General features: G+C 43.4%; 1 protein-coding gene across 10 annotated transcripts in view; it reads left to right on the forward strand.

Moving 5' to 3' along the window:
- Positions 1-13,758, forward strand: part of zmiz1a (zinc finger, MIZ-type containing 1a) — a 96,657-nt gene extending 82,899 nt beyond the window's left edge. For 7 of the 10 annotated variants that reach the window (XM_063874973.1, XM_063874974.1, XM_063874982.1 and 4 more), the window contains 18 exons: positions 3,366-3,501; positions 5,204-5,318; positions 5,458-5,678; positions 5,769-5,970; positions 6,099-6,380; positions 6,643-6,822; positions 6,973-7,041; positions 7,121-7,313; positions 7,404-7,545; positions 7,666-7,876; positions 8,013-8,118; positions 8,272-8,432; positions 8,541-8,608; positions 8,698-8,766; positions 8,859-9,130; positions 9,474-9,655; positions 10,069-10,380; positions 10,596-13,758. In XM_063874973.1, the coding sequence (XP_063731043.1) occupies positions 3,366-3,501; positions 5,204-5,318; positions 5,458-5,678; positions 5,769-5,970; positions 6,099-6,380; positions 6,643-6,822; positions 6,973-7,041; positions 7,121-7,313; positions 7,404-7,545; positions 7,666-7,876; positions 8,013-8,118; positions 8,272-8,432; positions 8,541-8,608; positions 8,698-8,766; positions 8,859-9,130; positions 9,474-9,655; positions 10,069-10,380; positions 10,596-10,703 (3,029 nt within the window). In that variant the 3' untranslated portion in view covers positions 10,704-13,758. The remainder of the gene's footprint in view (positions 1-3,365; positions 3,502-5,203; positions 5,319-5,457; positions 5,679-5,768; positions 5,971-6,098; positions 6,381-6,642; positions 6,823-6,972; positions 7,042-7,120; positions 7,314-7,403; positions 7,546-7,665; positions 7,877-8,012; positions 8,119-8,271; positions 8,433-8,540; positions 8,609-8,697; positions 8,767-8,858; positions 9,131-9,473; positions 9,656-10,068; positions 10,381-10,595) is intronic. The other 3 variants (XM_063874976.1, XM_063874978.1, XM_063874979.1) reach the window with 2 other exon arrangements.

Below are 13,758 nucleotides of genomic sequence, written 5' to 3' on the forward strand. Positions count from 1 at the left end.
TGATTTAAGTAGCAAAAGATATGCTCACAGGCTTTTTACATAACACAGATGCTTGCCCACACACTGCACGATCAGAGTTCATTGTAATTAGCGTTGGGCTTTCCTTGTACACACACACTCTCATTAGTTAATGGGCCTTGCAGCCTGTTACCAGGGCTTACTCTCCCTCCCTGCTGCTCCCTGAGGTGCTGAGGTGAGGTGAGAATGACCCAGGGCTTCTGCTATTACTCAGCCATACAGCATTAAACACAGCCCTGAGTGAGGAGGGTCCATATGTCTCTTGGTATTACTCAATTAAAAGCAGCAGCTTCTAAGAAATTGAGCTTGAAGAGGGTCAGCCCTTGTTTTGCCCTTTGCTGTTAAAAGGACACTTGTTAGGGAGAGGTCTCTGTGTTCAGGCCCATTACAGAGAATCCTGGGCGAACATCTCAACACCACACAGCAGCTTTAGACTCACTCGGGTGTCACTGCAGTCTGTAGACATCCATCACCCAGAGCAGCAAATGTGTTATATCCTCGTATCTAAAGGGAAAACTTGACTCATTGCGCAGTTATGAGTGCATTTTTATGTCCTTCCTTGTAGTCTAAGTGTATGAATGGTGAGATTAGCCTGGATAAACTCAATTACAGGATTTCTAAGGGATCAGCAGCAGATTTTTTCATGGGCAGGGAACTGCACCTTTAAACATTTCCAATGATGTTTAAGTACACATGTCATTTACATGATTAATTAGTTGCAGCTTTAAACTACTATTGTATGAATTGTGAAAGTATCCAGAGAGAAAACGCTGATAAAAATACTAAGAAACCCAATCCCTCAGTGCTAGAGAAGGGGGCTTCAGGCAACACAAGCTCCCGATAAGCCTAATGTTTCATACTGTAGCTACAATCTCTCAGCTTTCTTACCCGACTGTAAACTGCCGTCAACACTTCATCAAGTAGCGCTGACGTTGAAAAGCTTGGCCAAAGTCCCTATTAAAATTCAAGCTACATGCAGAGACAGAACCAAAACATCCAGGTTCTTTCCACTCTGCGTGAGGAGGAAAACTAATGTGATTTCCCCCGAAACTGAGCTGTCACTTTGATCTCTCTATTTGCTCATCATTACCCAAAGTTATTATCTTATGATGTTGTAAATCAATCTTGTGATAGAAAACCTCAGTTCTACTAAGGCATCATGAAACTTAATTTTTTTTCAAAACTTTCTACCGTGACTGAATGTAGATGTGGCTGGTCTTGCGTACGGCATTAAGTCTTGGATTAAACTGCAAGGCTTTAGTCTAAATTATAATGGTTTTAAGAGACAGAGACCTCTGTACTGTTGACCTCTGTTCCTATGTTTCTCCCGGAGCGAAGTTAAAGAACAGCTACGAGAGGATAACTAGTATCGTAATTAACAAAACTGTCAAACAGTGCGTTAATTGTGTGTAAGAAGGGTATTTACTGCTGAGTGAAGTGTTAAGGTGAGAGGAGCGTGGCAGTGCATTTGCTGATGTGTTAACACAGAGGGCTGTGAGGTGAAAACAAGGTCATACACACTTTACTCATCTTGCTAAATATGCACAGTGCCCTGAGCGGACCTTCACTCTATTATGAATGACTGGTAGCCTTGGCAGCTTGTAAGATTTGGTGGCTGGTAGCCACACTAATGTGATAAGTCACCGCCTCTCTCTGTACTCCTCCGCCTCTCTCTCTCCCTGTAGGAGCAGCTCTATCACTTGAGCTTGGAGCTGCTCTTTAGGTCTAAATGGTGGGTTGCCAGTTGAAGAGACAGTCCCTCGGTGCAGAGGTGGTGATTTAGTGGGGAGATAAGCTCTCCGTAATGGCAGGGTGGAATAATTCCTCTTTAACTAGGAGGCTTGGCTATCTCCACCCTCCAGAGGAAAATGTTACTGCTCCTATCTGCTTTTTTCTTTATTCCTTTTCTCTCTTTCTTCTTCTGCTCCTTTTTTTCTTTGTGTTTGTCTTTATAGGTAGAAACTTTGTCTGATCACATATTATTCATTCAGACAAGATGATGCAATGTTAGCCCAAACTCCGTATCATAAAAAGTACAGGTTGCGGGTGGCACAAATCTCTAACAAGAATTCAATTTTGAAATCACAACAATTGGTTATTTCTCTCATTTACAGGAATAGTTTTTATTTTAATTTCACTTGCAGGCTCTTTCACAGGCAGTTGATGTTTGTGACTTGGTTAATAGTATGCATTCAATGCCAATTTCATTGTCATAGACTGTCTAAACCTCAAGATTTCCTGAGGGCGCAAAGCATTTTTTAAAACTCTACTCTTCAAACCCCAAACCTGGCAACAGCACTTCATGAAAGCTGGTGTATCTGGGTCTACAGGACTAAAAATAGCATCTTGAATTATTTAATTAAGTAGTGAAAACTGTAACCTTTCTTTTGTTTGTTGTCAAGACAACTTTCTACGATCAAGAGGCAGTGTGTTTGAATAAGCCGCACAACTTTGATCGATTCAAGAATGACAAGTTGATTGGCAGAGGGGAAAACAATTATAAAATGAAGTTGGCAAGATGCAAAAAAATATCTTTTGTCTTCATGAGGAGGATGACGACTTGATTACTCCTTAGAGATATGAAAGGACTCGGAAAGTGCGGAGAAAAATGAAGTGGTGTTGATGAGTGGAGGGGAGGGAAGATATCACAGTTCCTTACTTCCTACATAGGTCATATCTGTAACCCAAAAGTGAGGCACAGAGTTGGCCAGTACTCTGTCTCTGTGCCCCCGCCCCAGCTCTGTGGCTGAAAAACTGGGAGGTCCTTTGTGTTAGCAGAGCGATTTCAGTTTATATTTTACACTGCAGGTAGAGATGATGTGATGTAACTGTTGTGAAATCCACTCAGGCAAATAATCAACATGGGTTTATTGAGTAAGCCTGCCCCCTAGAGGCTCTCGGTATTACTTCAGGCTGAAAGTCTTTAGACACAAGCGTATGATTCACTCCTTTGCATTGTTGGAAGTCTTGACATAGTGATTGTATTCATTTCAAGTTGACATTTAAAGGGGTTTGAAACTACAGTTGTTTTCTATGTGATCATTCACACATGGGACCGTAAACATGCACTAAAAGCCACATTAACACACAGAGCAGACTCATGTTCATGCCGCCAGTGTGTGTGTGTGTGTGTGTGTGTGTGTGTGTGTGTGTGTGTGTGTGTGTGTGTGTGTGTGTGTGTGTGTGTGTGTGTGTGTGTGTGTGTGTGTGTGTGTGTGTGTGTGTGTGTGTGTGTGTGTGTGTGTGTGTGTGTGTGTGTGTGTGTGTGTGTGTGTGCGCGCATGTTTGTTTGATGAAACGAGGCTTACGCTTGTGCATATGTGTGTGTTTGTGTGTTTCCCTTGCAGCCCTGCTGTCGTCGTGGTGCGAGGAGCTGGGTCGCCTCCTCCTGCTGCGTCACCAGAAGAGCAGGCAGAACGAACCGCAGGGGAAAGTCCCCATGCAGCCCAGCATGAACAGCATGAAGCCCGGCCTCACACACAGGTCAGTGGGGAGCCTGTCAGAGGAATAAACACTGTGCTTATCTCCCAGTAAACCCAGGTTCTCCATGTACTTCAAGGTTACTGTTTTCCTACTTTATTGGTGTGAAGTAAAAACTGTAAAATGAGGACTATCAAGGGCCAACACTATACAGCATAAAATCTGTGAAGTGCAGTTAAAGAATAAATTAGGTTAGTACTGCTTTTTCAGCTCATGCTTCTAGTTATTCCCCATTGAATGTTGTTTGCCAGACACTCCTGACTCTTTTGATTACATTTGTGATATTCAAATATTTCAGTTTGATTGAATTTGTATTGAACCCGTTGATATTTAGACTTATACCTTATGTGTGCCATCTGTCAACTGTCTGTTGCTCATTAACAGTGAGATAAACTCTGAGTCAGCATGAATTAAGCTCTTTAGTAGAACATTATAACAGAATCAGCTAATATGTAATCTTTGTCTTTAATAAGAAATCACTTTAGTTCTTTAATGGAGAGGAATAACATTGAACAGGTGACATTTCATGCTTAAAAGGGAATAAGCAGATGTTAACGTTATGCACATCAATGAAATAAATAGTCTCTTTTGAGTCTAGATGTTGCAGTGTCTGTGTGGATGGGAGCTATGGGAAAGTGTGTGTAGATGACAAGGAAGATGTATAATGAGAAAGAACAAAGCATGCAAACAAATACAGGTTAAGAAAGAAAACATGCCTAAAGAAAAGAAAAACATGCCATAAGGTTCCCGTAGCTTTTTCTTTGCGTTTCCCCCACATTTGTTTCATAACAGATTGTTCCATATTGTACCAAACTAATTCAAAAAGGCTTAAAATTTAGAAGCTAACTAAAGGGCAGTTTTGTATCTTTAAGCGACAGGGTGCAGAAGTAGGTTGTCCTTCATTTAAGTATTATCTTGAATTCAGTGCTATTTGAACGCCCAGAAAGATTTTCCATTGTTTGAAAAGCTCCAGAATAACTATGAGTGGAGCTGAGGTGATTTGGGGTGGGGGGCCAAACTTGAGAGCTCTGAAGTAATGTTTTGGGGAACATTGTGTGCTCATAGCTCTCCTGAAGAAGAAAAAGTGAGGCACGGAGTTGGCCAGTAGTGCTGTGTGCCTCTGCTAAGGATCTTTGGATAGTGTTGTGCCTTTATGAGGAAATATTGAACAAGTTGTCCACTCCAGGAGCTAACCTCTGAGGGAAAACACGCTGCTCTCCAGAAACAGCAGTACTTTCCCACTCCACTGGCCACTTGCCTCTCCCCTTGAGGATTTAGCTTGTTTATTATGTGAAACAGAACCTCATATTTTGCCCTTATATTTGTTTTTAAATCTGAATGTTAAACATTCCAACTCTACTCTCCCTATCCATATCCAAGTACTTTTCAACAGCTCCAAAAAACGAGTTAATCATATTTAGTTGTTTCTGGTGTGTGGCTATGCAACGCCTCATGGGCTCATTTGGAGCTTTTTACTCTTCTCACTGTGCAGCAGCCATGAGCAGATATCCTGGCTGGAAATGTGTTTTGAAACGATACGCCAAACATTTCCAATTGCTTCACATTCTGGCAAGAAATATTCCCAAATTATTCACATCTCTGGACAGATATGCAACTCTGTTGGCTTTCTATTTATTTCTTTTAGCCAATCGAAACTTAAAATGACATCAGGCCCATGTTTTGGTTTTTTTGATCTGCTTTCCAGTGATGGATCCTTTCCCTATGACTCTGTCCCCTGGCAACAAAACACCAACCAGCCCCCTGGGTCATTGTCTGTGGTTACAACAGTTTGGGGCGTCACCAACACGTCACAGAGTCAGGTATGTCATGAACAGCATCCAGTCTGTAATTATATAAATTCTGACAAACATTTAAGGCTTGAATCAGAATGTTTTGCCTGCTTTGTTTAATTTACAAACCCTAATGGAGAATTTGTGTTTCTGTATGTGTTGAATCTAGGTGCTAGGTAACCCAATGAATAACAGCAATAACCACATGAACCCCGGAGGTAACCCTATGGGATCGGGTATGTCTGCCAGTTCAGGGGGGATGAACTCCCCCCAGTTTAACACTCAGCAGCAACAGTTTCCCAACAAAGGAGGCTCCAACCAACAGTACATGCAGCAGGGCATGTATGGCAGGCCTGGCTACCCTGGAGGTCCTGGGGGATACAGCGGAAGGTAAGCGACTGCATACGACTCTTTAAAAAAAATATCAAGCCATAAAATCTACCATAATGACTAAAATGTGTGTTCTGTGTTTTTTTACAGTTACTCTGGAGGTCCAAACCCTCCCCAAGGAGGTATGGGAATGACCTCCCACTCACGTACATCTGGTGACTTCGCTCAGCCGGCCGCCGCAGCTGCAGCTGCTGCTGTCGCTGCTGCTGCTGCTACGGCAACGGCCACAGCAACAGCCACCGTGGCAGCTCTGCAGGAAACCCAGAATAAAGATATGAACCAGTATGGACAGGTACAGTACAAACCGATCACAGATGGAGCTACCAAACATGCTTTAACATACAAAACTACACAGAACTATTATACCTCCACATGCTGGAGGCCCTAAATAATCACAAACACTTTCTGTTTTGCCTCCAGATGTGTTCTTCGTTCCAAATGGGCCCCGCACAGTCCTACAACAGCCAGTTCATGAACCAGCCAGGCCCACGAGGCCCTCCTGGAGGTATGAATCCTGCCAGCATGGGATCACCCATGAACAACCCTAATATGAGCGGGCCTCCCATGGGCATGAACCAGGCTCGAACCCCAGGCATGGTGCCCTTTGGAGCTCACGGCCAAAGGATGCCTCAGCAAGGGTATCCCGGAGGACCTCGACAGGGCATGCCGATGCAGGGGATGAAGAGGCCGTATCCTGGAGAGGTGAGCGGAGAGATTGGATGGTTAACAACAATAGGGATATTGTTGGATGTTCTTTTCCTGCAGGTGGTAAAGTCAACACTTAAACACAACCTGAAAAAAACTCCAAACCTTCACATGCATTTGTTTTTTTTCTAGAAATAAGATCTGTTTATGTGTTTATTTTTTCCTGTTTTTATAATTGAAGTCCGATTTCTTTCCATATTTTGTCATATAGTATCTAAGACATTTGTTTGACATGTTTCCTTTAACTTTCTTTGTTCAGGCGAGTTACGGCGGTCAGCAGTACGGGCCAAATGGTCAGTTCCCGCCCCAGCAAGGGCAGTACCCGCCATCAAACGCCTCCAGGCCGCTGCCATCGCCAAATTACCCTGGCCAGAGGATGCCAGGGCAGCAGGGCCAGGGACAGTACCCGCCTGGCATGCCCATGGGACAGTACTACAAGGTCTGTTATACCCCACCATTCATCCATCTCAACATTTACTGACAGATCACCATTCATTTTTATAGCCCATGCTGGAACAAACTCCATGGTATATTCCTGGAGCTATAAGGGACTGTATCAGATTATACTTTCTCTTTTTTTCCATCACAGCAAGAGCCCTTCAACGGTCAGAGCAACAGCTTCTCTGGAGGTGGTTACTCCTATGGCCAAGGCAATGGGGTAAGTTTTTTCACCCAGTCATGTATGTGGAATGAGTTCTGCAGATGTTTTCATTATTGCATTTCCCTGCCTTTTACAGCCCCCTAGACCTGGCAACTACCCCCACTCCCCGGTCCCTGGAAACCCCACACCCCCTATGACCCCAGGAAGTAGTATCCCTCCCTATCTGTCACCAAACCAGGATGTGAAGCCCCCGTTTCCACCAGACATGAAACCAAATATGACAGCACTTCCGCCCCCTCCAAGTGAGTATCCCAGCAGTCCTGAAACAGGTGGTTGCCTTAATCCTTGAGCATTTGTATTTTTTGTCTTGTGACTTTACCAGGTTAAAAGTTGACCCCCCTCTTTTAATTTTCTCCCAGATCACCCAAATGAGGAGCTGCGGCTGACGTTCCCGGTCAGAGATGGAGTCGTGCTGGAGCCGTTCCGCTTGGAGCACAACCTGGCCGTCAGTAACCACGTCTTCCACCTCCGGCCCTCGGTCCACCAGACCCTCATGTGGAGGTAAGACACACTCCACTTTTATTATATTTGCACATTTGCTCTGTTTAGTTCTCAGGCACACAGAATCTATCTGTTTTTCTGAATCATAACGCTGACTCTCTTGTCTGATAACTCCCCCAGGTCGGACCTTGAGCTCCAGTTCAAGTGCTACCACCATGAAGACAGGCAGATGAACACAAACTGGCCCGCCTCCGTCCAGGTCAGCGTCAACGCCACGCCGCTCACCATCGAGAGGGGAGACAACAAAACCTCCCACAAACCCCTGCACCTAAAGCATGTTTGCCAACCTGGACGAAACACCATCCAGATAACAGTCACGGCCTGCTGCTGTGTGAGTACACACTCTCAGGACGATGTATCATCAATGCAATAATAGAACGACTGATAAAACTCAGTTTATGCGTTTTGCTCATTAGACGTTCTGTTTGATTTCCTGTTTATTCACTTTTTCTTGTGTTGCTTTGCAGTCCCACCTGTTTGTGCTGCAGCTGGTCCACAGGCCATCTGTGCGATCCGTCCTCCAGGGGCTCCTGAAGAAAAGACTCCTTCCTGCAGAACACTGCATCACCAAGGGTATTTCTCATTTTGTCTCCTGGTGTAGTTTAATATGCATTAGTACGTCTTAATTACACAATCCCACACCTGTTTCCTTTTATGGTCGGCTTTTAAAGTAGGTCTTGAAGTAAATCTGCTACTGTTTACAAGTGAAACACTTTTTGTTTTCAGTTAAGAGGAACTTCAGCAGCGTGGCCGCCTCGGCAGGCAGCACCACTCTTAACGGGGAAGACGGCGTGGAGCAGACGGCCATTAAAGTGTCGCTGAAATGTCCCATTACCTTCCGACGCATCCAACTACCCGCACGGGGGCACGACTGCAAACATGTCCAGGTTTGTTCAGATTCAAGCGAGTGTTAAAAGTTCATTGCTGATTTGAAATGTCACATGTGGCTGTGAACGGAAGAAGATAATAAGCCTTTGTGATGTTTTTCTCCACAGTGCTTTGACCTGGAGTCCTACTTGCAGCTCAACTGTGAGAGGGGGACATGGAGGTGTCCTGTGTGCAAGTAAGCGAAAAGCTGTTCATTTTAGGAATCACATGATATTACTATAAAGGAAGCGCTCTAATGGAATATTTTTTTTCCCCTCTTTTCAGTAAAACAGCATTATTAGAAGGTCTGGAGGTGGACCAGTACATGTGGGGAGTCCTCAATGCCATCCAAAAGTATGTTTTTCCTCTTCTTCTGCTAAATCCACCCATTACTTTGTGAATCCATTGTTTCAAAATTAAACATTCACTTCTTTCTCATTTAACAGTTCAGAGTTTGAGGAGGTGACTATAGACCCTACGTGTAGCTGGCGACCTGTCCCCATAAAGTCCGAGCTACACATCAAAGAGGATCCTGATGGGCCGCTTGCCAAGCGCTTTAAGACCATGAGCCCGAGTCAGATGACCATGCCTAATGTGATGGAGATGATCGCCCAGCTAGGGCCCGGATCTGGACCTGGACCCGTACTCGGTCCCAGCCCGTACCCCCCACACCCCAGTCAACATCCTAGTGGCAACGGGGGTGATTACCCTGGAGCAGGTAAAGATCAGCAGCCAGGTTCCCACTGCGTAGATAAATAACAGAATAGTCAGCTCATTTGTTGGAAAAGCGAGCTGTTTTGCACTTTACAGCAGGAACTCCTGATGTGTCTCTGGTGCATTAAACAAAGAAAAAGCCTTAAGGAGAGTTTTTTTGCTGAATCTGTTTTTAAAAATATAATAAGCTCATTGCTCTGCTAAATGTTTCATAACAGTAAAAAGAAATGTGTATCCACTTTAAGAAAGCTAACTTTTTGCAACAGCATGGATTTTTCAGAGAAGTCAGCAGGGCCGAACTGCAGTTAGCTTTTTGACCAACGTTTTTTTTATTCATGTCCTTCAAGGCCACACTTACCACAGCCAAGGGAGCTTTGACTTCCCTCACGGGAACCCCTCTGGTGTTGGAGGTGGAGGAGGTCCCCCTATGAGCGACTTCATCCATGGCCCCCAGCTCTCGCACCCCCCAGATGGGCCTGGTGGTCTCCTCTCCCAGGACAAGCCCCTTAACCACGGCATGAATGATGCAGTAAGTAGAGGTTCAGCTTCCTTCTCCCCCCAGAGAAACAGTCCATCACTGCAAAAGCGTTCTGTTGAACTAGGGTTATGTTTAAGTCTGTAGAATAATATCTCAAGATCTAAAGATGCCCCCGTTTGTTTGCTGAACACGGTGCAGCCTCTGCCTCTAGCCAGCATGTGTGCTCAGTCATGCTCACATGCTCATGTTGCCGTATAATGTTGCAGCTGTACATGTCCGCTGATCACAGCTTCCATTTAAGAGGCCTGTTCCACATTATTCATGCTGGAACTCATTTCGCTTTTCCTGTCTTTCTTCCCACGCAACCCTCCCCCCTTCCCTTCTCTTAACACTCTTTGTGTCTACCTCCTTGTTTCTCACTCCCTATCTCTCTCTTGCTTTCTGTCTCCCTCTTGCACCTGCAGATGTCCCATACCGATCAGTCACATAACTCCATGCAGCAGAGTTTGCATGCATCTCCCCACCCCGGCAGCCAATCAGGGCCGCCCTTACATCACAGTGGCCAATCAGGGCCATCTTTACATCACAGTGGCCAGTCAGGGCAGCCCTTGCATCACAGTGGCCAACCATCGCAGCCGCCTCGCCTGCCGCAGACGCAGCCTCAGCCTCATCCTCAGCAGCATCCTCAGCAGCCCGGGCCCAACAGTCACCCCCACAGCGATCTGAACTTTAACCCCTCCTCAGACGGGCAGGATATGCCTGAACCCTCTCTGGATGTAAGTGTGCCTGCTTCTGGCCACGGCTCTGTTAACAGCTAACAGTGTCTGCTGCAGCGGCTCTCATCTCTTTGCTCTGTTTGTGTTTGACCCTCTTTTTATGCTTGTTTATGTTTACACTGGCTTCAACAGACATTTAATTAAAAGTTGTCCATTGTCAGATGTTTTCAGGGTTATTTACCTTTGCCACTCATTGTCTCTTTTCTACCTTTTAGCTGCTTCCGGAGCTGGCCAACCCAGACGAGTTACTATCATACCTAGACCCTCCGGATCTTCCCTCCAACAGCAACGACGACCTTCTCTCCCTTTTCGAGAACAACTAACCCTTCAACCCCTCTATTAACCCTTATGCACCTACAGGAGTCCTGATGTGTTTGACTGTCCGTCCACAGACACCTCACGACCTCCTATCGATACTTCAAGCAGCTTCCTATGCTCACGCACGCACATGCATACAGAGTTTATCGACAGATAATGTGTGGCATAGGGGCACGGCTGAAAGGAGGCGCCTGTTTGAGAACTCTAAGGGAGAAAACAGGAACGCCGCTCATCCCCGCACTCCCTTTTTTCCTCGTGTAAAGATTCCACGCACCAGTTCCACCGCCTCTGACTCGAAACACACAATTTACAGCCATGTTGGCGGGCACTAAAGTGATATTATATATATATACATATATGATATTTGTGACTTATCAACTGAAAACTGTGCAGCTATAATCATCATGTGTAAACAACACGGAGGAGACAGGAGCCTCTGTGAGCTCTAGGAGAAGTGTTGTTTTTTTATTATCATTTTCCTTTTGTGAAAAAAACATTTGTCTTGTAAGAGTGTTTTTATCCTTTTTGGAATGTGTTCTTCCAAAACTTTGGCACATGCCATGCCCCTTCGCCCCCCAAGATTTTCTCAGTGTGTGTGACAGTTAAGAAAAACTGGAACTCATCAGAATCAGAGCACTGAAGGACGAGATAAAATGTCCTCGAGTGTCAACAGAGGAAACGAGCGCACATTGTGCAATGTAGTGTGTGTGTGTGTGTGAGTGTGTCACTGTGTGTATTTACGTATGTGTGTGTATGTTTACGTATTCTCTTTTGTTTGCATGCGAGCGTACGTGAAAGACAGTGGGGAGAGAAAGTCTGAGACAGAGGAGGGAAGAAGAATATTGAACGGAAAAAAGATAAAACAATCCGCTTTATGAACTGTCTCGTATTTTTCCTCCAGCCAGTCTCCGGTCGTTCTTGTGTATTTATCGTAATGTTTCGCTCTTCCTCATCAAATTCAGTACCATTTTGTTCACAAGTGCATGTGTGCCAATGGCTCCTGTTGTCTTTGTCCAGCCTAAACGTGCTTGATCAAATCATTTTCTCTTTTGTCTTTATATTTATTATTTTATTTCAAATTCATCTTTTTTTTTTTATTGTCATCCTTTTTTAAGTGTTTTATCTTTATCCCACATTTGATCAATTAATCAGACACACATCACCAAAGTTGTCCTATACTTTTTGTAAGGGGTTGGCCCTGGATATTTTGTTGGTGCAAGAGCAGGATTTCAACATCCTACAGACGTCTACAGAAGTTTTTAAATCACTGTGTTTTATACAAACGTCTGTGTGATTGTTCGGATCTTTCCTTTTGCTGTTTTGTACTGTTGAATTGCATCTTTTTGGGGAAGAAAATCTTGCATGATTCAACAGTGTTTCCAGAGCTGTTGTATATACCCTTTGTGAATATTTTGTGACTGTACAGTACTGTACCTATCTGTGACTGGCAACTATATGGTACTGTCTGTCAAGGACTACACATGCTCACACACACACAAACACACACAGAATACCTTCTAACCAGTCCAATATTGTAACAAATTGATCCAAATGCACTCTCACTGGCCTTGTAATGAGTACTGGTGTATTGTTTTCCAATATCGTGTAACAATGCATCATGAGAAGGAACATTCAAATTGCTCAACAGGCAAGTTGCTTTCTCTAATGTTTAATGTTAAAGAATTGGTCAGCTTTCAATTACTTGTTTTCTTCAAAAAGATGCAGCTTAGAGGTCCAAAATTCTCCAAAAATGATTTGTTTAATTTCATTAGAACAAGTGACCTCGCCCTCTTTATTTAAAGGTGAGAATGTGCAAAATGTCCCCCGTAATTTTTTGTAGGCCTGATAATGAGTTTTTGATAACGATACTGAAAAGTGTGTATTTTCATCACATTTGATATTGTTTTAAGTTATTATTTGTGTCTAGTGTTTTTGAGTATGATTTGGTTTACACAGTTTTATGCAGTACCTTTGAGTTATTTTAAATGTACTGTATGATGTTAGTTTTCCCATACAAGATTTTTTATCCGATTGAAGAACCAAATATGGCTTTACTGATGTTCAAAAATGTATCAAATCGCCTGCATTTAACACAGTTGAAGGATCAGATGTTGTATGTGTTTGTTTATATGTTTGTAAAAGACAATGCACTGCCGCATTGGGATGTTTTATTTCCCTACACAGTGTGTAACTGTAACTGCAACCTTTCACAAAATCACGTCTCATAATTTGAGCGACACAAATTGTACTGTCTCAATGCAGACATTGGAAATTGAGGTGAGGATATAAAAGAGAATGCAATTAATATTGTAAAATGGAACTTGAGGGAGACCCCCTCCTATTTGCATTACAAGGGGAGGTTATGGCAGAGGGCTGGGATGGGGATGGGGATGTAAGGGATACGTGTATATAATGTAAATGACAAATAGAGACACGTTAACAGAAATGTATTCATTTTCTCCAGGGGGAGTGTGCATAGTGTATTTAGAATTTGTAAAGCTTGCATCCTCCTGTCAGACATTGAATTGGAAAATTGAGTCTGTGTTCGGTTGTGTCTGTGCAGACCTCTCTAACCACGCCTGTTCATTTTATGGAAGATACTTTATGTACCCCTCCACGTGGGGTTTTCAAGAAAAAAAGACATTTTTCCTTTGTGTAATATTAAACTTCTGTGTATTTCTCTATTACCCGTGTACTTTATAAAGGTGCTACAAAATTATTAAATATTTTGAGGTATAATTTGGACTTGGACACAGAGCTTTTAAGTGGCTCTTAAAGGTTGTTTCCAAATTTACACTTTAAATTGACAATAAAAAAACAATGGAAAATGTATATATTACTTTGCAATTTGGAAAAGTATGCTATAAAGGTACACTCTGGAGGGATTAGGCACAACAGGTGGCAGTTGTCTCTTTGGTTTCGTACATCCTATGTACAATCATTTCATCTTCTAAAATGGTCGGAAAAACATTGTGTTTTTTAGTCTTGAAAATCTGTATGTAGTTAGATGACGTGACATCCTAATATTTATCTAATAAATATGTATTCAGATGAAACACA

This window comes from Eleginops maclovinus, chromosome 22 (genome assembly GCF_036324505.1).
Source record: "Eleginops maclovinus isolate JMC-PN-2008 ecotype Puerto Natales chromosome 22, JC_Emac_rtc_rv5, whole genome shotgun sequence".
Lineage (NCBI taxonomy): Eukaryota > Metazoa > Chordata > Actinopteri > Perciformes > Eleginopidae > Eleginops > Eleginops maclovinus.